At 60.9% G+C, this 20,651-nt stretch overlaps 1 protein-coding gene across 4 annotated transcripts; it reads left to right on the top strand.

Moving 5' to 3' along the window:
• Positions 1-3,879: 3,879 nt before the first annotated feature.
• Positions 3,880-16,642, top strand: FRMD8 (FERM domain containing 8). Of its 4 annotated transcripts, none has more exons than XM_031944077.1 (11): positions 3,880-4,545; positions 5,022-5,106; positions 7,825-7,992; positions 9,894-9,995; positions 10,346-10,404; positions 10,547-10,713; positions 11,229-11,447; positions 11,519-11,642; positions 12,032-12,175; positions 12,875-13,067; positions 14,070-14,910. In XM_031944077.1, the coding sequence occupies exons 2-11, from the start codon at positions 5,022-5,024 to the stop codon at positions 14,201-14,203; spliced, it is 1,395 nt and encodes a 464-aa protein (XP_031799937.1). In that variant the 5' UTR covers positions 3,880-4,545; the 3' UTR covers positions 14,204-14,910. The 4 variants fall into 4 exon arrangements, with proteins under 4 accessions (XP_031799937.1, XP_031799938.1, XP_031799939.1 ...); XM_031944078.1 differs by having other exon boundaries at positions 3,881-4,545; positions 7,828-7,992; XM_031944079.1 differs by lacking the exon at positions 14,070-14,910 and adding an exon at positions 14,917-16,642 and having other exon boundaries at positions 3,883-4,545.
• The last annotated feature ends 4,009 nt before the right edge of the window (positions 16,643-20,651 follow it).

Below are 20,651 nucleotides of genomic sequence, written 5' to 3'. Positions count from 1 at the left end.
GGGAGATGGCCAGGCTTCCCAGCAGCCTCCTGGGCTCCAGGTTCTCAGCACCAGGACAGAAAGTGCTCTCCCCCTCACGGGCAAGCCGGCCATCCTGCCTCCTGGCCTGGGAAGTCCTTAAGGAAGTAGCCCCATGCCCGGCCCATCCTGGGCAAGCGTGGAAGCCGGCCTCTGCCTCCTGAAGCTCTGCTGCCCCATCACTCTCCCTTCCCATCAACGCTTTGTGGTTGCTCACCTCGAGGGGACTGGCCAGACCACTAGGTGGCAATGGCAGCTCGCTGTAGGCAGCAGGGGGCAGGGTGCCCCATGCCTGGCAGGCACCCCCCAGAGTACCCGGCGGGCTGGTTCCTCCTCCTAGTTCCACATGCAGTGATTCCACCCTCCTTTCCATGGGCCTGACGCCAGATCTTATGCAGGGAGGGAGGCCCTGGGAGGGGCGAGGCCATAGGATGCGGCCTAACCTTTGCACAGCCACAACCCAAAGCAAGGAAGGCCCCAGGGAGGCCGGAGATGGCCAAGTAAGCTGCAGGAGGTCTGCGGGTCCTCCCTCCCCTGGGGCTGCGTCCCCCCAAGCCCGGACTCAGCTCTTAATGGCCCTCCAAGCCCCGGGAGCAGCAGCCCTGCCAATCACTACCAACGACTCGCTTTCTGGGCCTGTTCCCTCGCCTTTAAAGCTTTGGAAGGGACCCAAAGCCATTTGGTCAAACCCCTTAGCTTCACAGATGAGGAAACTGAGGTCCCAAAGGCTAAGAGCTTTGTCCTCGTCTTCCCCTCCTTTTTCTAGTGGCCTGCAGCCCTCCCCCTGCCACGGATCACCCCATCCCTTCTGATCAGAGGCTTTCTGGGTGACTTCACCTGGTGTTGCTCTTGGAAGCTCCTCCTCGTGCTGGGTGTGCCCCTGCCCTTTGTTCCACCTGAGTAAATGCAGACTAGTCATTTCACCAGGGAGGGCTCTGGCAACCAGCAGGAGCAGGGGAGGCTTCCTGGAGGAGGTGTCCCTGGGCCTGAACTGTGAGCAAAATGTTCTAGGAGGAAGATGGGAGGGGCAGAATCCTCTCCAGTTGGCAAAAAGGCCAATCAGGGCTGAAAGGAGAGGGCAGGAAGAAACTACGCCTGTGCCTGTGAGGTAGTCAGAGGGATGAGGCAAGAGGGAGCTATTGAGGCTTCTTGAATAGGAGAGGAACCTGATCAGCTTTAAGCCTAGCTGGATGAATCAGTAACTGAAAAAGGAAGCAGGGAAGATCTGGGAAGAGCCGGGGCCACATTCTGGCTGACGTGCTCTCTGATCCTGATCAAATCCCACCCTGAGCTTAGTTTCCTGAGATATAAAAAGGGGCAAAGGGACAATAAATACCCACAGCATAATAACCTTCAAGAGCATCATGAGACTGAAACGAGCTAACCTGGGAAACGCGTAAAGCAGTTTGTAAATGTGAGCCAGGAATATTATCGGCCACAGACTCCATAGATCCCCTGCACCGAGAACACACTGGGGGAGATCAAAACTCTGGAGCAGAAGCTACGAGACTCAGGTTCAAATCCTGGTTCTGCCGTGTCCAGCTGGGACTTTGGGTAAACTGTTTAGCCTCTGGGCCTGTTGGCTCATCTACAAAATAACAGAATTAGAGAACTCTGGGGGCGCAGTAGATCCAGCACCAGCCCTGAAGTCAGGAGGAGTTGAATTCAAATGTGATCTGACACTTTAACCAGTCCTAGCTGTGTGACCCTGGGCAAGTCACTTAACCCCAATTGCCTTTGGGGGGGTCAGGAATTGGACTAGATCAGAGGTTCTTGACCTGAGACCCCTGAACTTGTGTTTTAAAAATAATTTGAACCCTTCAATTACAGTGGATTTCCTCTGAGCTCCTATAGAATGTATTTTATGTGTTTAAAAACATAATTTGGAGAAAGGGTTTCTCCTCCCCCTCTCCCCCTCAGGCTTACACCAAGCAGCCAGAGGAGCCCGTGACACAAGTAACTTCACAAACTTTGCCTGGATGGGCTCGGGGTTCCTTCCAAGCTTAAATCCTGTGTCCCAGCCCAGTCCTCAGCTGTCTCTGACATCACACGCACACATACAGAAACACATACATACATACACATATATACATATACACACATAGAAACACATACTTATGCTTATACACACATATATATACATACATATATCCACATAAATGTACATACATATGTGCAAAATAGAAAAACATAGAAAGCTGTATATATACACATACATACATACATTTATAGAAACATACATATATATACTATACACACGTCCACATAAACATACATACATACATACATGGCAAATAGAAAACATATAGAAAGCTAATTACACACATTTGTATACATGTATAGAAACACACATATAGAAACATACACACGTACATACACATATCCACAGAAACATACATATATACATCTATACAAAATAGAAAAACATATAGAAAGCTGTACACATATAGAAATACATACACATATGGACACACACATATACTCATATATACAGAGACCTCTATGGAGTCTTTCCTCTCCAGCTAAGAGATGTTGTTCCATTGCGTGTGGGAAGCAAGAGCAGTAATAGGAGTGACATGGGCTCACCCACTCACAACCCCCAAACAGGGGACACTCTTTCTTTCTTGGGTTTTTTGCCACCACAAAAAAAGGCTTCTCTGAATACCTTGGTGCACGTGGGGACTGTCTCTGAACTCTTTCAGAATTCGGTAATCAATCAGTAAACATTTATTAAGTGCTTGCTGTTTACCACAATGGGTCAGAGGATAGTCAGTTTAGTCATTTTTCTCAGACAATTAAAAATTATTTCCATGATACCAATGCTGTGTATCTGGGTACCTGCCTTCCTACAGCCCTTCAACATTGACTACTAACATCTTTGATCATCTTTCCTATCTTGAGAGGTGTGAAGTGAAATTTCAGGTTGCTTTAGCTTGAATTTATTTTTTCTTTTTTCCTTGCTGAGGCAAGCCGGGTTAAGTGACTTGCCCAGGGTCACACAGTCAGGAAGTGTTCCGTGTCAGACCTGAGAACTCAGGCCTCCTGACTTCAGGGCTGGGGCTCTATCCCCTGCACCACCCAGCAGCTCCAGATTCCCTCTTAATATGAGTGCCTTGGAGGTCTTTCAGAGGCTGGTTAACGGCAATTCCCTTGAAAGCCATTCAGCACATTTGACTTATTTCTTTGCTCGTGTCCATGTTTTTGTTTTTTGAATCCTGGGTGATTCTTGTCCACGTCCTCTCATAAATCTTCCCTGGAGGATCTGTCCAACACATCACGCAGCACTTGACTCGTCTCTCCCGCTCGGTCCCCTCGGGCACAGGATCAGCCGCCCCCTTTTCCGATCACCAGTCGGAAGGCTCACTGCCTGTGCCTGCCACCTGGCGACATGGCAGCTCATGGGTCACAGCCTGGATTCTCACCTCTCTGGGTCACCCACAATTTGATTCTCTGCAGAGGCTGAGGTTTCAGGCTTTGCGTCCCCAGAACATCCTCACTAAGAGTGTGTTTTCCTGGGGCACTCTGGGCTCGGGAAGCTCCGCCCTTGGTCTCCTTCGGTCACCGGCTGCAGTACCTCCCCCGGCCGCCAGGAGTCCCCTGCTGGCTGAGGAGATCCCGGCCACGTCCTTCATAGCGGCCCGCTTATTGTAGTCAAGACGCTCTCCCTGACGCGGGCTTCCGCCCCCCTGTGGCCCACCGGCCCCTGTTGTCTGGTTCTTCGGGGATTCCTACGCCAGGGTCACCGCCGGCTCCGGGCGGCTTCCTGCCTCCCTTGACCCCGCGAGCCCAGGAGGCGCGCCCCGCTCTGGCCTCCTGCCCGGCCCTGGGCCGCGTCCTTAAGCCCGGCTCCTGCTCGGAGCCCGGCCCGCCCGGGCCCTGCTGGTGGCCTTCTCTGGGACACTGGGTCGGAGCTCCCGGGGGCCTGAGGTTACGGGACCAGCGGCCCCGGGGGGCCCATCCCCGGCCCCCGCAGGCCTAGGGCGGGACGCTGGGCCGTTACCGGGCGGCCGCTGCCTCTCTGCGGGACCCTCGCCTGCCCCCTGCGGGCAGCGCGGGCCGGACGCGGCCATCCCTGGGCCCCCCTCCCTAGGCCCGCGCGGCGCCTGGAGCCCCGCCTCTGGCCCGCGGGTGGGCGGGGCTGGGGATTCCCCGCAGGGCGCGCTGCAGCCGCCGGCCATTCCTCCGGCGCCTGGGAGACGAGGCCAGCGGGGCGAGGCGACTGGCCCAGAGTCACACGGTCCAGAGCGCCGAAAACGCCCCGGAAGAGAAAGGAGGAGCTCGCGGCCGGTGCGGCTTCGGCAAGTTCCAGACTCAAGGCAAACACCCAGCGTGCCCCGCGGGCAGAACCACGTGGGAGGGCCGAGGGGCGGAGCCAGTCTTTTCAAAGGCGCCACACAGAGGCGCCCGCGCCCCGCCTCCGGCCTCCCATTGGCTCCCTCGGGCCGAGGGGGCGGGGATCGCGGGGCTCGGCGCTTCCTGCTACATACACTCCCTTCCGTAAACCCGAGGCGGCCGGCCCGACGGGAGGTGAGGTTCCGGCGCCGTTTTGGGGTGGGAGCCCCCCGACCTGGAGTGCGGAAGAGCCGCGTCCGTGGCGGCGGAGCTGGGCTCTCTCCCCGGCCCGCTCAGCCTCTCCCTGCGGGCCGCTTCTTGCTCTGCAGCCTGGCTCTGACGCCCCCCACGCCCCCGCCCCGCCCCCAGCTCGCTCTGAGCCCCCCCCCGCCCCGCCCCCAGGCTCAGCCTCAGCCTCCCTCCGGTCCCACTGCTCCCCTGACAATACCCCCGCCCCGCCTCTCTCGGACCCCCCCCCTCCTCTGCGGGCCGCAGCCCTTCCCCCCGAGCGAGAGGCTTGGCCCGGCGGTCCCAGGGAGCCTTGCCGGGACCCCTGCGCAAGGCGGGCAGGAGCTTTCCAGCGCCGGGCCTGCAGTCAGGAGGCCCCGGGGGAGCCCGGGACGCCGCGGGCGCAGCCTCAACGCCGGCTCCCCGCTGTTCTCTTCCTGCAGATGGAGGGAAGCGAGGGGGCCCCGGGGGCCCCGGGCCCGGCAGAGCGGTCCCACCGCAGCAGCGTGTCCTCCGTGGGAGCCCGAGGTGGGTCCTGAAAGGGGAACATGGGGGGCGCTCAGCTGGGAGAAGGGAGGGGTGGGCCGGGCCGATGCCACTGACAGGGCAGCTTGGGCAGAGGAAAGAGGGGCTTCATGGCACGGGGAGGAGGGGCTGGGAGTGGGGGGCGCAGGAGGGGGGGCCTTCCTGGGGGCAGCGTCCCGAGTGGTCCCCAGGGCACGGTCAGTGGCCCGGCGGTTTAGCCGAGGAAATGGGGAGTGCTCGGAAAGGGGGTCCCGGAGCATCCCACCCCCCTGTGGGGCTTGGAGTCCAGAAGAGAGATTAGGGCTGGATGCCTAGATCCAGACGGGACCAGAACCCGGGGCTGATGACCCCGAGAGAGGAGAGCGGCCCAGGGTCCCAGGAGGCAGGCGGGCGGGAACCGGGCCATTTGCTGGAAAAAAGGTCCCCGGAGAGCGTGGGGGGCCGGGGAGTTTGGCCCTCCTTGGGGCTTCTCTTCCCCAGGAGCGGAAGCTGCCCACCCTGGGGCGTGGCGTTCTCTAGGACCAAGTGCCAGGGCCGGGTTCGGGTCCAGTTACGTGGGTCCCACTGTGGCAGTCAGAGCCAGAGGAGCTCGGGGTGCTCGGCCGCAGCCCCTGTGGCTAACTCACCTCTGCTTCGCCCACACATGCTGGGCCAGGGTCTCCCTTGTCAGTTCTAAAGTTCTTCAGAGAGACCTTGGGAGGGTCCCCGTACCACTGAATCTGACCCCCGTGAGCGCTTGCCCCTGTGAGTGGGATCCGATCCCTGGCCAGGCCCCCGCCCCCGCCCCCTTGTGCTCTCTGCAGTGGAGCCCGATGCTTTGTGGCAGAAGCACGGGGCATTCGCACATAGTAGGTGTTTAATCAGTGTTGGACCCGAGTCTGCATCCGGCCTCTGGGCCGGCCGCGTCACTTCTGCTTGCCTCCGTTTCTGCCATCTGTAAAAGGGGCTCCCCTCTCTCCCAGGGCTGTTGTGGGATTCCGGTGGCACCCCACAAAGCAAAAGCCTGCGCCAAGGCTAGCACCATTGCCAAGGTCAGATGAGATTTTACACGTCCTGCTGGGGGGGGGGGGCAGATTCTGCCCCCCCTGCCCCCCACCCCCCTTCCTGCTGTTAAGAAATAGAAGGGCTTTGAGGCAGGGACCTGGGCAAGTACTTCATTTTGGAAGGCCTGAGCTAAGCCCCCTGGGCGGGCCCCGGCACTGCCCTAGGCCTTGGGGATCCAGAGAAGCATCAGGGGCTTTCCTGTTGTGGCAGCTCCACGGCCACGCTGACGAGGGAGACCACAAGCAGGGGGTGGGACTGGTGGGGAATAGGAGCAGAGGGCAGGCCCAGGAACTAGGAGGGGCTGGGGGAGGCTGCTGGGAAGGTGGGATGGCAGCTGGGACCTACAGGAAGCGGGGGAGGCCCAAGAGAGAGCCAGAACTGGAAGGAGAGGCTGGTTTGGAGGCCAAGATCACCGGACCCTGGGGGACGTGTGGCCAGGGAAGGTGGGAGGGAGTAGGGGGTGCAGGGCTTCGAAGGCTCAGCCGGCTTTGTGTTACAGGCTGCTGGCGGGGCCAGGGAGGATGGGAAATCTTTGTTGCTCCTTCCTTCCCAGCCTCCCCCATAGAACCCTCCCAGTGGGGGGCGGGACCCTTCATGCCAGGTGGACCAGCCTTGCTTCTGTGCTGGGCCCTTGCCATCCACCCCACCCCAGTCCAGACTGGGGCCGCCCCTGTGACCCCCCCAACGCCCCTGCTCTCCCCCTTCCTCCGTCCTTCCCAGGCTCCTGCACATTTGATCTCTCACAATTTGTGGAGCCGCCCCCCAGGAGCCCGCCCCCCTTTCACTGTCTGGGCCCATGGCCCGCCTCTGTGCTCAGCTGCCTGGGGCAAGCGCTCCAAGGGTCCCTGTGGCTCAGTGACTGACAGGGGACACCGAGTGGTGCAAGCACTGAGGACTCCCCCATGGCTGCCCTTCCATCAGCACAGAGGAGGAGTCTACCCGGGGTCGCCCAGCTGGAGGCAGAGCCGGGCCCTCCCACCTCACAGCCCTTGCTCCCGCTGTGAGTCTTCGGAAGCAGATGCATCTTCCACATGAGGAAACTGAGGCCTGGGAAGGGTCGCACAGCTGGCAGAGGCCCCGGCACTCACAGACTGTGCGCCGTTGGTCAAGGAGCCGGCACTTATTAGGCCCCTGCTGTATACGAGGCACTCTGCTAGACATGATCCAGTCGCCCTCGGGGGTCTGCCCTCGTACAGAGACAGAGTCTGGGCCGAGAAGCAGCTGTGGAAGTCAGTGAGGCTCCACCGGCAGTCAGCCTTGAGCTGGACCGTGAAGAGCCAAGAATCCCAGAGAAAGGCAGGAGGGCGCGGGCAGCCTCCACGGAGAGGCCAGTCTAGCCCTTGGCGGTGGGAGGTCCACTTGGCCAGGCCCCAGGCTGCCCTCAGGGCCTGACCCTCCGCTGGCCCCTCCTGGGTCTGGGGATTGTCACACGGGCCTTGGTCCAGCGCCCCCATGTCCTGTGGCGTGTGCTTGTGCTCTGGGTCCCAGTCCCAGGGTGCCACGTGCTTGCAGGAGGTGCCCACTTCCAGGGCATGCTGGGGCGGGCACTGGGCTGATGGAAGAGCTTAGGGACCCTCTCCACGCAGAGACCCCCACTCGGGCTAGGCCTTCCCCGGGGGAAGCCCCATGGGCAGCAGGGTCAGGGTGGCGGTGGCTTGATCCCGGCCTGTGTTACAGCAGCCGACGTGCTTGTGTACCTCATGGATGACAGCGCACTGCCCCTGGCCGTGGAGAACGTGGCCTCCGTCACCGCCCAGGACCTCCATCGCACCATCCGTGAGGCCCTGCAGCTCCCCGACGTGGCCGTGGAGGCCTTTGCCCTCTGGCTCATCTCACCCTTCCTTGGTAAGGGCCTCGCGGACCGGAGGGGGCATCTGCTGTGTGGAAAGGGGCTGGACCGGGTCCTGCCTCCTTTCTGGGCCTTCTCTGTACATGGGGCTGGGGGGAGGATGGTAGTAGAAAACTGGGCCTTTCTTGGGCCCCGCAGGCCCCTGCTGTGTGGGGAGCAGGGTGGTGAGCAGAGGGGGTGGGGCCTTGTACCCTGCAATGACTCGAGGTAGCTGAGAAAAGAATCGCTCCCATTCCCGGGGGGCTTGGAGACTTGAGAAGGGGAGAAGAGGGACAGCGGAGGGGGCGGGGCCTGAGTCCCAAATGGGGGTGGGACAGAAGACCCCAGGTGGGAACTGGAAATCCAGTGCTGGAGGCTGGCTCCCATGGGCCCTTGGGGACCACCAAGCATGCTGCAGACGTCTGCCCCCAGGCCTCCGGCGGCTCGGACAGGTTTGTACAGCAGGCGTTGTTGTCACAGGTGAGACTCCGGAGGCCCACCCGCCCACGGCCTCCCTCTGGACCCAGTTTCTTTTACACATAACGCCTCACACTCCTGCTCTAAGGACCAAGAACAAAACCTTTCTTTCTCTTACGTTTGCTACCTAGTAAGCACAGGAGCAGAACCCCTCACAGCAAAGCGGGGGCGTGCTGTGCCCGACACTGCTGTGCCCCTTGTTGTCCACCCCCTCCCCCCCGCTCTGGGCACATGGCTGACTCCGGCTGTGGGAACCGGCCCTTGGCTGGCTTGAGGCGCTCTGCGGGGGTGCGCGCTGCTCACTGAGCTCCTTGTCCCCCTGGCCCCGGGCAGGGAGAACAGAACCTCCCGGGGAGCACTGAGGAGGCGTCTTTGTGGCCCTGACTCGTCGGCCAGGAGGCTTCCCAGATGTAGTTCCCAGCAGGGGAGACGGGGAGAACGAGCCCTGGGGGCCGAGTAAGGTCTGAGGCCCCAGCCTCTGGGATGGTGGGAAGCAAATGCACAGGCTCGAAGGTGGGCGTTGGCCTTCCACCACGGCGCCAGGCTCTGCCCACTCCTCCCAGCCTGGGGCCCAGGGCAGGGCAGCCAGCTTCAGGCCAGGTGTCCCCATGACTCAGCCACTGGGGGCCCCCCGTGCCGGGCTGGGCCCCAGGAGCTCACCCTCCTGAGGGAGACGCCAGGACTACATACACTGGCAGCTTGACCCAGGGGCCGTTGGGGAAGGGAATTGGGTTGGAGGAGGGGATGGGGACACAAGGCCGTTGGAAAGGAGCGTTTTGGCTGGGGGGATTGGGGAGCACTGAAGAGGTTGGGGGCAGGGCACAACTCTGAAGGCCCAGGGGTCGGTGAGTCCCAGGGTCAGCCGCACAGCCGGGGCCCGGAAGCTTCCCAGGAAGGCTGAGCTTGGACAGCTCCCCCGGGACAGCAGCAGCAGGTGCGTGAGGGGCCGGGGCAGCAGGTTGGAGGGCCTGGAAGGGGCCACTTTGAGAAGTGCTGCCAAGTATAATGTGGTGGGGGACGTGGGAGTGCTGAGGCCCCCCGGGGTCACAGAAGAGCACAAGAGGTCACCGAGTCTGTGCCCCTGAGGCCTGAGAGCTCCCAGGACAGGAAGGAGGCGGCAGGGGAGCCAAGCCAAAGGCAACCCTTCCCACTCTCCGTAGCAGACAAAATCACTTTGTACACGTGAAGTACCTTGTGAGCTGCCACCATCTATGGGTGTGGTGGAGACTGAGCCCCAGAAGAGTGGGGTTCTGGGCTCATACGCCCCATGGAGAGCTGCCCTCCACAGGCCTGCTGACCTTCAGCTTTGGCTCCCCAAATTACCCAGTCCCATTGCCCGGCAGCTCGGCCTTGCTGGGGGCTCCCAAGCAGCGGCAGGTGAGGGGGACCTTCCTGCACCCCCTGAGGCCCTTTTCTTCCCCCCCTCCCCACCCCCCGCCAGAAGTGCAGCTGAAGCCCAAGCACCAGCCCTACAAGGTTTGCCGGCAGTGGCCTGACCTGCTGTACCGCTTCACGGACGCCTCGGAGGATGACATGGCCACGGGTCGGTAGCACCCCCGCCCTTGAACCTCCATTTTCCACGTCAGGCTGGCAGGAGTGGGTTTGCTATTTAAATAAGTCCAATTCTCATCACCCTGAGTGAAGCCCTGGGGCCAAGGCCCCACTGAACCTCCTGGCCTTCTCCCGACTTGTCCCGGGTCCGGCCGTGCTGGTGACCCGCTCTCCAGCAGGGCCACAGCCAGCCTGTCCACGGCCCTCATTGGGCTTCACGGTGCTGGTGTGAGATGAACCAAAAGCTCCCTGAGGCTGTTCCCCCCCCGAACAGTGGGGGAACTGGGGGGAGCCCTGGAGTGGGGAGGACGGGACCAGTGACCATCTCATCTCTGTCCCCAGATGAGCCTTCCCTGCAATTCCGAAGGAACGTCTTCTTCCCAAAGCGCAAGGAGCTGCAGGTGAGGCGGCCCGGTCCCCCAGAGCCCAGAACAGACTCCCCAGGATGCTTCCCAGCTCTGCCTTGTCTCCCACCTCCCTCCACCCTTAGGGCCCTGCTCTGGCCCCCGCTCGGCCTCCGCCTGAGGGCCCTTTGCCTCCTAGGTCAACAATGAGGAAGTCTTGAGGCTACTGTATGAGGAGGCCAAGTTCAACGTGCTGGAGGTGCGCTACCCCTGCGACGCAGAGGACTGCGAGAAGCTCGGGGCCCTGGTCTGCCGCCTGGAGCTGGGGCCGTACCGCCAAGGGCAGCAGACGGCCTGCGCCGTGAAGTAAGGCCAGCTCGGGGCTCGGGGCCCGGGGCAGGGGGGGCCGCACTTGCCTTTCTGTCCCTCGGACATGCGGTGTTTCCCCAAGTAGTTAAAACATTCCTGGAAAGGGGCCTGGGCTCTGCCAGAAAGACCGCCGGCGGGGGGCTGAGCAGCTGGGGGCGCAGGGCCATGGCCTGCAAAGAGGCCCTGACCTGAGCGAGCGGGCAGCCTGACTCTCACGCTCTCAGGGGTTTCCCGTCTCCTTGGGTTAACACCCCGAGGCTCCCAGGCCCTGCCCTCCCTCAGCCCCGGCTTTGAGGTGGTCCCGTTGTGGGCCTTGGTTGTTTCCCTCCCCTGGGCCATCTGCTCCACATCTCCGGCCCGAGAGAAATGTCCAGAATCAGACTTTTGGAAAGCCTTCTCCTGGGGCCGGGGACAGGGGCAGCCCAGACACATCCGAAGCCTTAGCCCCAGGGCTTCGGGGGGGCCGCTCTGGGGGAGTCCCCTCCCCTGAGGGTGCACTTCTTGCCCTCTAGAGAGAAGCTCGACTCCTTCCTGCCTGCCCATCTCTGCAAGCGACCTCACAGCCTCTTCACAGCCTTCCGGAGTCGGGGTCCCCGGCTGGTGCCAGGGGAGCAGGGCCTGCTGAGTGCCTACCAGGAGGTGAAGGAGGAGGCTGTGGGGGCCGAGGCTGAGCTGCTCACCAGGCATTACCGGGCCTATCTGCTCAAGTGCCATGAGCTGCCCTACTACGGGTGAGTCACGCGGGAAGGGGGCCTCCGGAGCCGGCCGGGCCCCGAGCCTGACGGCCGGCCCCTGTCCCCAGGTGCGCTTTCTTCTACGGCGAGGTGGACAAGCCGGCCCAGGGCTTCCTGCACCGCGGTGGGCGCAAGGCCGTGACCGTGGCCATCAACCTGGAGGGCGTCCACGTCATCGACATCAAGGAGAAGGTACGGCCTGCAGGGGCCCACTCTGGGTGTCCTAATGTGTCGGGACGGGCCCTGAGTGACCCGTGCCAGCAGACCGTGCGGGCTCCCCGACACTTAGGAGGCCTTGGTCAGCTCCTCTCGGCGTCTGGGTCCCCCTCAATGAAATGGGGAGCACTGAGTGCCCAGCGGGGTTGTGGGGCTCAGGTGAGGTCGTATGGAAAGGCCTTTGCAGATGGCCTTTCCTGGGGGCCAAGGGGAGGCTGGCAGAGTCCCAGGGAGCCTTCTCGGAACCACAGGGGTCACAGGCAGGATTTTGTGACCTCTCAGCTTGCCCTGCCCCCTGCTGGCCCCCCCCCCCCCCATCTTGGCGGTCCCTCCCCCTGACTCCTCCCATGCTATCTTGTTGCCAGCACGTCCTCCTGGGCCTACGGTTCCAAGAACTGTCCTGGGACTACACGTGCTCGGGCGACGACGAGCCCATCCTGTGGCTGGAGTTCGACGGGGAGAGCGAGGGCACGCCTGTCAACAAACTGCTGAAGGTCTACTCCAAGCAGGTAGCGGCCTCGGCCTGGGCACAGGGGCAGGGCCCGGTCCCCCAGCGAGGGCCATGGTTGGAGCCCACGGCCCAGGTGACCTGCGGGATGGCCTCGGTGGTTCTTATCGGAGCGCTGCCCCCAGGAGAGGGTTTCTGTGGGTCAGAATTCACAGGCAGGTCAGGGCAAGCCCGCCCAGTAACTGAGGGCGGCCTGTGATCCCGGGGGCTCCGCTGCCCCCGTAAAGTTGGACCGAGCCCCAGCTCTGGTTCTCCCTGGTGCTGGTCCCCGGGACCCTTCGGCCCTGGCCCTTCTCAGGCCTCTTGGCCAAGCTCCACTGGGGGCGGAGCGGGGCAGAGCAAGGCCGGCCTCTGGGCTGGTCCTGTGGGGGTTTCTCCTTCCCTTTGTGGCCTGTTAGTCAGCCCCCTCCTTGCAAAGGGTGATGGTCACATAATCAACACCTGGGTTAGGGTTAGACCAAGATCCCATAGCTTCGTGGGCCTGAGAAATAGTGGAAATAGGCTTGGGCCCATTTTATGGAAGAGAGACCGAGGCTCAGCAGGGTGAGCGCACTTGCCTCCTGTCAGAGAACGGGAAGCAGGAGCTCCCCTGGGGCATGGATGGGGCAGGTCAGAGAGCTGGGAACTCCGGTTCCTGGGGCCCTCCACAGTCCAGTGGAGGAAGACCCCAGCCTCCCTCTCCTTTCCCTGGCTTTCCCAGGCCGAGCTGATGAGTGGCCTCATCGAGTACTGCATCGAGCTGAGCCTCACCAGGGAGCCTCCCCCAGTCCCAGAGACTAAGGTTGGGCCCCCGGCTGGCCCCGGCCCCTCTCAGCGCCACAAGCTTCGGAGGCAAAGCAGCGTGGTCTGCAGCCGGCTTCAGCACCTGGCCACCATCGATTATGTGGATGATGGTGAGTGGCCTGGACTCCTGGGGAGGGGCAGCAAATCTGGGGCCCAGAGGGAGGCCAGAGGCCGCACCCAGAGCCCCTGCCTTGCCCCTCCACAACCCCCACATCCAGCCTTTGCTGGAGATCCTCGGGGGTGGGGGGTAGATCTTGAGGAGAGCCCCGGCGCTTTCCAGCTTGGGTTAGATCCGCACCAGGGGCTGGCACTGCCCTCCTAAAGCCGCCAACACATTGAGGCTGAGGCTCCCTCTCCACAACTCCCCTCCGCCACCAGGAGCTCTGTCCCCTGCCCCCCCCCCCCAACACTTCAAAGTCTGCTTTCTCCAGTCCAGAAGCCAGGGTCGGTGCCGGGGCTCCTCCGTGCCAGGCCCTCCCAAGGAGCCTCTTTATCCCAGGTCCCACCATTCCCACCCCAGCAACCCAAGCCCCCTTATTGGTGCAATGGGTCAGTCAGCAAGCACTTATTAAGCACCTGCTGTGTGCCAAGCCCTGTCCCCTGCACCAGGGATACTGAGAGAGACAAAGGCAGGCCCTACCCTCACGAGGGCGACGACAGGAAAAGAGGCAGCTTCCTTGTGGACAAAGGAGGGGAGGGAAGATAACCGGGAAATGAGTCAGGGCCGGGCTTCCGGCAGAGAGAGCAGCATCCGGATAACCGAGGTTCTCTGCCGGGCCTGGCTTCTTCCTCTGTTCCTTTCTCTTCCCTGTCCCCTTCGCTGCTCCATGGTGCGTTTGGAGGATAAGTATCCCTTCTCTTGTCTCTCCCTTGGTCTTCACTCAAGTGCTTTCCCCACCCCCCCCCCTAGTTTCAAGTATTCAGCAAGCAGTCACTAAAGACCTACCCAAAGATGAGAGACCCCTGCCCCCGTGGGGCCTGGGTCGTGTGTCCCCCAGGTCTGCAGTCTCTTGTTTGTGCACACGTGTGCCCACAGAGACACGCAGGGGCGTGTGCGCCTCTCCCACCCCCCCATGACCTCTCATTCATCTTGCTCGTTGCCCTCCCCTCAGGTATTTGTGAACAGACAGCGGGCGATGAGAGCCTACTGTGTGCCAGGCACGGGGCCAAACACTTTACAGAAAGGATCTCATTTCATCCTCCCAACAACCTGGAGGAGCTGACATCATTCCCATTTTACATTTGAGGAAACTGAGGCAGAAAGATCAAGTGGTCGCACGAGGTCACATAGCTAGCCCGTGTCTGGGGCTGGATTGGAACCCAAGACTTCCTAGTCAGCCCACCACCATCAGGCCAGAGCATCAGCGGGTGGGGTTCGGAGGGGTCAGTGGCCATCCAGGAGGGAGAAGGGGAGAAGGGCCGCCTCTAGTGCCTGCTTTCCTCGCAGGCTTTTTGGGGCCAGGTTGGGTCCGGGCCGAGCGTCCTCGGCTTTCTCCCCCTCTCCTTTGCTTTGAATCTCATCGATTTTTGTGGCCACTCCTGCCCGCCCCCTTTTTGGGGAAACTCCCTCCGTGGCCTGGGCCCGCCAGGCCTGTGTCCTCGAAAGCCAGGTCTCCTTCCAGATGCCGTGACCTGGGCTTCCAAGAACCACGGGAAGGGAAGCAGAGGTCACAGCCCCCTCGTTACCCGCTGCTCTGATGAACCCTGACCGGTGGAAGTGCCTCGGCCCCCAGCAGGGCCAGGGGACTGTTCCCAACCTGCACCGGGACGTGACCTGTCTCCTCAGTCGCCCTCCCCAGGCCGAGACAGGAAGAGGGAAGGGCAGCCTGTTCTCACGTAGGAGCACCCAGCGCCCCCTGCCAATGACCTTCAGACCCTTCTGCTGACCTCGGCCTGGCAAATGGGCTTCCGCCCCGGGCCCCCACTGAGTCGAATCTTTTCCCTCCCTCTCAACCCCAGGCAAGGAGATCAAGCGGGTGAAGCCAAAGCGAACGACTTCCTTCTTCAGTCGCCAGCTGTCCCTGGGCCCAGCAGCATACACTGCGGTCCAGCCCGCGGACAGTCTGGAGCAGGGCTGACAAGCCCAGAGGACCGAGCACCCGCCTGACCCGCAGCCAACACTGCCCTGGGGGCACCGGCCCGCCCTCGCCTCCTGGACAGGGCGCGCTCTGCTAAATTATTCCTCTAATTTATACCTGCTTCCTTCGCCTGCCTGTGGCCGGTGACTCGGTGATGGGACCTTGCTCCCCTGGGCCCAGAGTTGGGGGCCTCGGTGCCCTCCCCCTCTGCAGGGACCGGCCTTTCCCTCCCCACAGTGCCTGCTACTGTCTGAACAAGCTGGGTCTTGAAGCAGCCAAAGGACCCTCCAGCTTGGGGTCGCAATGGCAGAGTCAGGTTCAGGGCCTCTCTCTGGCCCTGTGGCCGTGACATCGCACCATCCACATTCCTTCTGCCAGACACGTGGTCACCCTCCCCTCCTGGGGCCGCCCGATGCCCCTGGCTCTCGCCCCCACTGCCGGCTGGCCAGGGAGACCTGCCCCCCAGCTCCTCCAGGAGGCCCTAGCCTTGGGTATTTCTGCTTGCCTGCTATTTGATAGGTGACAGAAGACTGGGACGGGTGGGTTGGGGGCACTCTGGTGGGCTTGGAATTCCTATTGTCACCCGGGACACAGTCTCCTTTTCATCCCCATGAAAGTTCTACTTTCTGGGTTGAGCCCGTGCCACCCACGGGCCCTTGGTCTGAATGCCCACTTGTTGTGCCCGAGGCTTCTGGGAACCCCATGAGCTCCAGAGCTTCACTCAGGCCTCCGGAAGGGGCCCCGGGCCCCTCTGCACTGAGTGTTTGGATTCCCCAGGCTGGCTCTGGGATGCTCCGTGGGCCCAGCTGGTGTGGGCAGCTGCCTTTGTTTCCCCCCCCCCCCCCAGCTGCACTCAGCTCGGGCACCTGGAGATTCTCTATCACCTACAGCAAGACTCTGTGCCTTAACTTTCGCGGGAGCACAATTTGAATGGAAATTTTAATTAGGGAAAAAATCATTTTCTAATCATATTCTGGTTGATTGCCCTCCCCCATCACCCACTCTTCCCCACCCCCCCCAAAAAAAAACAACAGACCAGGCCTTTCAGTGGGGAGAACATTCCCCGTTGCCATCAAAACTGGGTTGGGGATTTCTTTCACAACTTTCCGGTCACTGCTGATCCCGTAGGAAAAGGAAGCGCATCTCAGGGGAGGAGGCAGGGGGACCCCCCGGGATGTCCCTCGGCTTCCTGCGTGCTGCTGGGAAAGTCCTCACCAGGGACTCGCAGACCTTCTGTAGGCCCATTTCAGGGCCTTCTCTCAGAGCTTTCTTTTTGAAAAACCGCCTCAAGGATGTTGATACTGAACTGCGCCTGGTGCCCACCCTCGTGGGCCCCCGGGGAGCAGGCAGGGCCCCAAGAGACTTCACCCTGGGCCGCCAGTGGCTGAGGGCATTCCCTCCGAGCCTTCTCAGAAAGGGGAGGGGCAGGTCAGGGACGGACCTCTGCTACCCAACTGATGCTTTTTTCTTTATTCTCTCCTTCCCATTCTCAAACACAAGGGGTATTTGTTTCTTTTACTAATAATTGTTCCTTTTTTAAGTGAAAATACTAATTTTTTGTATTCTATAAATAACCATTAACAATAATAAAGAGTGTTTCTAACATATTTAGAGTGGTTTGTGACAAAACAATGAGGATTTTGTACTTTGGGGACTTGGCAGTTTTTTTTTTTCCCTGAGGCAATTGGGGTTAAGTGACTTATCCAGGGTCACACAGCCAGGAAGTGTTAAGTGTCTGAGCTAGATTTGAACTCAGGTCCTCCTGCTCCATCCACTGCGCCACCCAGCTGCCCCTATAGTAGAACTTTTATTAAGTAGAAATCCAAGGTATGGCGATCCTTGAGTTGCTTGACATTTGCTGGCTCAGAAGCCACGATGACGCGTCCTAGGTGCTTGGCTCGGGTATTCCCAGCCGCCCCCTGCACTTTACGGAAGTTGAGGTAAGCTGCTGCCTCAGGCCTGCTGGGAGAGGTTCTGCCCCTTTGGGCCAAGGCCCAGGAGGAAGAAACGCTATAGTATGGCCCTGGGCCCAGCAGGAAGGTCGAACCACTGTGGCTCTTCCGGAGCAGCCTCTGTGACTTGGGCTGCCCGGCCCGGCCCCCTCCATCAAGGACAGCTCACATTTCTGTGTCATGTGAAGACCGGCTTTGGAGTCGAGAACCCAATCTTGTGCTCGGGGTTCTACCCCACCTCATCTAGAACCCCAGCTAGTGTTTTCGGAGGGGTTCCTTTCTTGTAAATTAGATCATTGCCAAGGTCCCTTCCAAGTTCAGTTCCGTGATACGTGAGACCTTGGACAAGGCTCAAATGGCCTCCACGGTCACCTTAAACCCGCGCTCTTTCTGGGCCGTAGTTTCCTTACACCCCATTAAATCCGCGAGCCTCAGAAGGCCCAGGATGCCAGGGCGCCCTCACCCACACGGCCCAGGCCTCGTACCCGTTTTGTAGGTGACGAAATCGAATCCTTGCAGAGTGACTTGCCCAGACGCAGACTTTGGTCCTGCTCCCACAGCTAGTGCAGACTCACCTGGAACAGGCTCAGGGAGGTTGTGGAAACTCCCCAGAACTTCCTTTGGAGCTCGGGCCCGTGGGAGGCAAGCTGACCGTGATCGGGCTGGAGTCGGACCCGCGCCTGTGAAATCGGATCCCTCCTCTGGCAGACACGGGTGCAAGGGAAGGCAGAAGGGCCCGGCCCTTCTCAGAGAAGGCTCCCGCGTAAGGGAGCCGAGGGGCCTCCTGCAGAAACGGGATCCAGTATCAACTGGAAGGGGGCCAGGAGTCAGAAATGGAGAAAGGAAGAGTTCCAGGCCCAGGGTGGGGAGGGGGAGCCAGGGAAAGAGAACCAGGGCGAGAGATGGCGGGCCTTGGGCAGGAAACAAGGAAGGGGAAGGCAGAGAAGAGGGTCGAGTGGGAAGGCAAGAAGAACTAAGGATTTCAGAGCCTGAGGATTTGCTTTTTGATCCTGGGGAGGGAGCGGTGTGAGTGGATCAGACAGAGTGAAGACTGGATCACAGTGGGGAGAGACCGTGCAATGGCCCCAGTGCTCCCCAATGGGGGGGCCAGAAGGGGGTGGGATGGAGAGATGCTACAAAGGGCGCCATATTGGATGGAGGGGGCAGGGAGGGAGAGATGGGGAAGTCCGGGCTGACTCCTAGCTTGAGGGCCCAAGGACCGGCTGGTGCTGCCCAGCCAAGTAGGGAGATGTGGGGGGGTTCGGGTGCGTTTGGGGGAGGGACCCCGAGCTCCGTTTGGAGATGTTGAGGTGACGAGCTACCGGACATCCGGAGCTGGGTGTCTGAAAGGCAATGAGGACGTGAGATTGGAGCTCAGCGGAGGCGGAGAAGGGGCCGCAGGCCTGGCTTCCCGGGCATCCCACCCGGTTTTGTTTGCTTGCTCACTCCTGACGTGGTTCTTCTCCCATCTGGCCCGATTTCTCTAAATATGGAAATACATTCAAAGGGATCGTACGTGGTTCACTTACATCAGACAGCCTGTCGTCGTCATGGGGACGGAGGGAGAAAACGGGGAACAAAATGCACCAAATCTGTGTTGGAAACGACCTCCGAGTGTATTTGGAACAAGGAAATACTATTGAAAGAACAAAAAAAAGCCCTGCCTTCACTCCCACTCCCACTTGGCTCCCGGGGACACACAGGGCCTGACCAGCTGCTCGTCGGGAGCCTCTTCCCTGCACCCCTTACGGGGTGAGGGGTGCAAACGTGCCAGCCATGTAGGAGTTCCATTATTATTATCAAAATATATAGGAAAGCCAGGCAAACTTTTGGGAAGGAGAGCACCAAAAGGGGTTGGCGGGGGGGTGGGCAGACAGAGCCCAGGAAGGTGAGCCCGGGGAAAAGGTCGGGGTCCGGGCAGATTAGTTAGCAGTTATGTTCCTCCCGTGATGGACAGCTCAACTTTCAGAGGCAGTGTGGCTCAGGGGAGAGAGCCTGGAGTCATCAGAAAGTGTGGAACGCAAATCTGTCTCTTCTGGGGACGTTCTGTCAAGGGCTCAGGGCCTCAGTTTCCTGCCCAGTTCTCAGTGGCTTCAAAGGTCCTTCCTCTGACCCTCCAGCTCTCGGACAGGAGACAGGGCTGAGCCCGTCAGAATCCGGATTCAGTCCAGATCCACCGTCTCCCCCAAACACACACACACTCACACACTCACACACGGGGCGGGGCCTCCTCCAGCCCTGGGTCGGAGCTCCACTTAGAGCTCAGACTGAGAGCCAAGGGTCAGCTTCCTTCAGGCCTCATTGAGGCCGCTACCCATGACCCTGTCCTGTGACCTCATCCCCCCTGGGCCACTCTCTTCCTTGGCTCAGGGTCCATGATGGGCTCCAAGCCCCCGGCTAAGGGTGGGCTGAGAAAGGCAGCAGCTGCTGTTTCAAGGAGATGGGCAAAAAGTTGTTTACATCCCGGGACAGCCAGGATGTGGAAGGTGATCTGCCCTGAGAAGGGACCAGGGGGCGCTGGAAAGGCCTCCTGGGAAGGGTGGGATCTGAACTCTGGGACCTTCACCCCTGAGGCCAAGCCTGGGACAGGCCGGAGCCGGCTCTGTGTGGAGGAGGTGGCAGCTGCTTCATGCCGAGTCTGAGCTCATGCTCGTGGGCCCAGCTGAGAACTCCCCGGGGCCAGAGCAGGAAGCTCAGGGGCGGCAGCAGCTGGGCCTTTGATTTTTGTCCTGGGGTGAGATCAGCACTTTGGAGGGCCACAGTCCTCAGGAAGGGGGCTGCCCCCACCCTTCCCGGCTCCAGACACGGACCTGCTGCAGCCATCTCTGAGGCCAGGGTGGGTGCGATCACACACCCCCAGATCACCAAGTGCCAGGGAGAGCCTCGCATTTAACTGACAAGGAAACCGAGGCAAAGCGGCGCCCAGCTTGCCCAGGCTCCCACAGCTAAGCGGCCCAGGCCGGGTTGGACTCGTGTTCCTGACTTGAATCCCTGTTTCCAGGTTTGGGGGGGGCCTCCCCCTCACACAGGCCTCCTCTCCACCAATCAGAAGACACGTGTCCCAAACTGCCCCCTCCCACCCCTCAGGTTGCACATTGGGGAGGAGAACGAACATGTAAGAAAATGGTGGCCAGAAAGGGGAGCCGCCGACAGGCCCCGGCCAGGAACAAGAGCAAGGCTGGTCTGCCCTCCCTTCTCTCATGGCCGGAGACCAGGACCTGGAAGGGGGGAAAGGAAGAGCAGGGAGGAGGAAGAGGAGGCCCTGGGGGAGGGACCATAGCAGGAGGGCAGAAGCCTCGGAGAAGCCAGCCAGGAGCTAGGCAGGCACCCGTGAGGTCCTCTGGGCACAGGTCCGCCATCTCCCGGGAGCAGGGAGACCCCGAGGGCCAGAACCATGGCTGTGCTCCCCATTGGGCCTTTCCTGAGCCTCTGGGCCAACCAGGGCCGGCACTGGCAGCCTCTGAGCCGCCCGCTCCCATTCCAGGCAGGCTCCCAACTCTAAAGCCCGGCTTCCCGTGTCCTCCCTAACCACTCCCAACCGGACTGTCCATCATCCCCCTTCACCCTGGTCACCTTTGGGGGCCCCTCAGCTTGGACCTTCCATACTCAGGGACTTTCTGCAGGCCGCCCCCCCATCTTGGCCCATAGCATCCACCTCTCCTTG

The sequence above is a fragment of the Sarcophilus harrisii genome, chromosome 6 (genome assembly GCF_902635505.1).
Source record: "Sarcophilus harrisii chromosome 6, mSarHar1.11, whole genome shotgun sequence".
NCBI lineage: Eukaryota > Metazoa > Chordata > Mammalia > Dasyuromorphia > Dasyuridae > Sarcophilus > Sarcophilus harrisii.
This window is presented reverse-complemented; position numbering and strand designations above follow the sequence as displayed.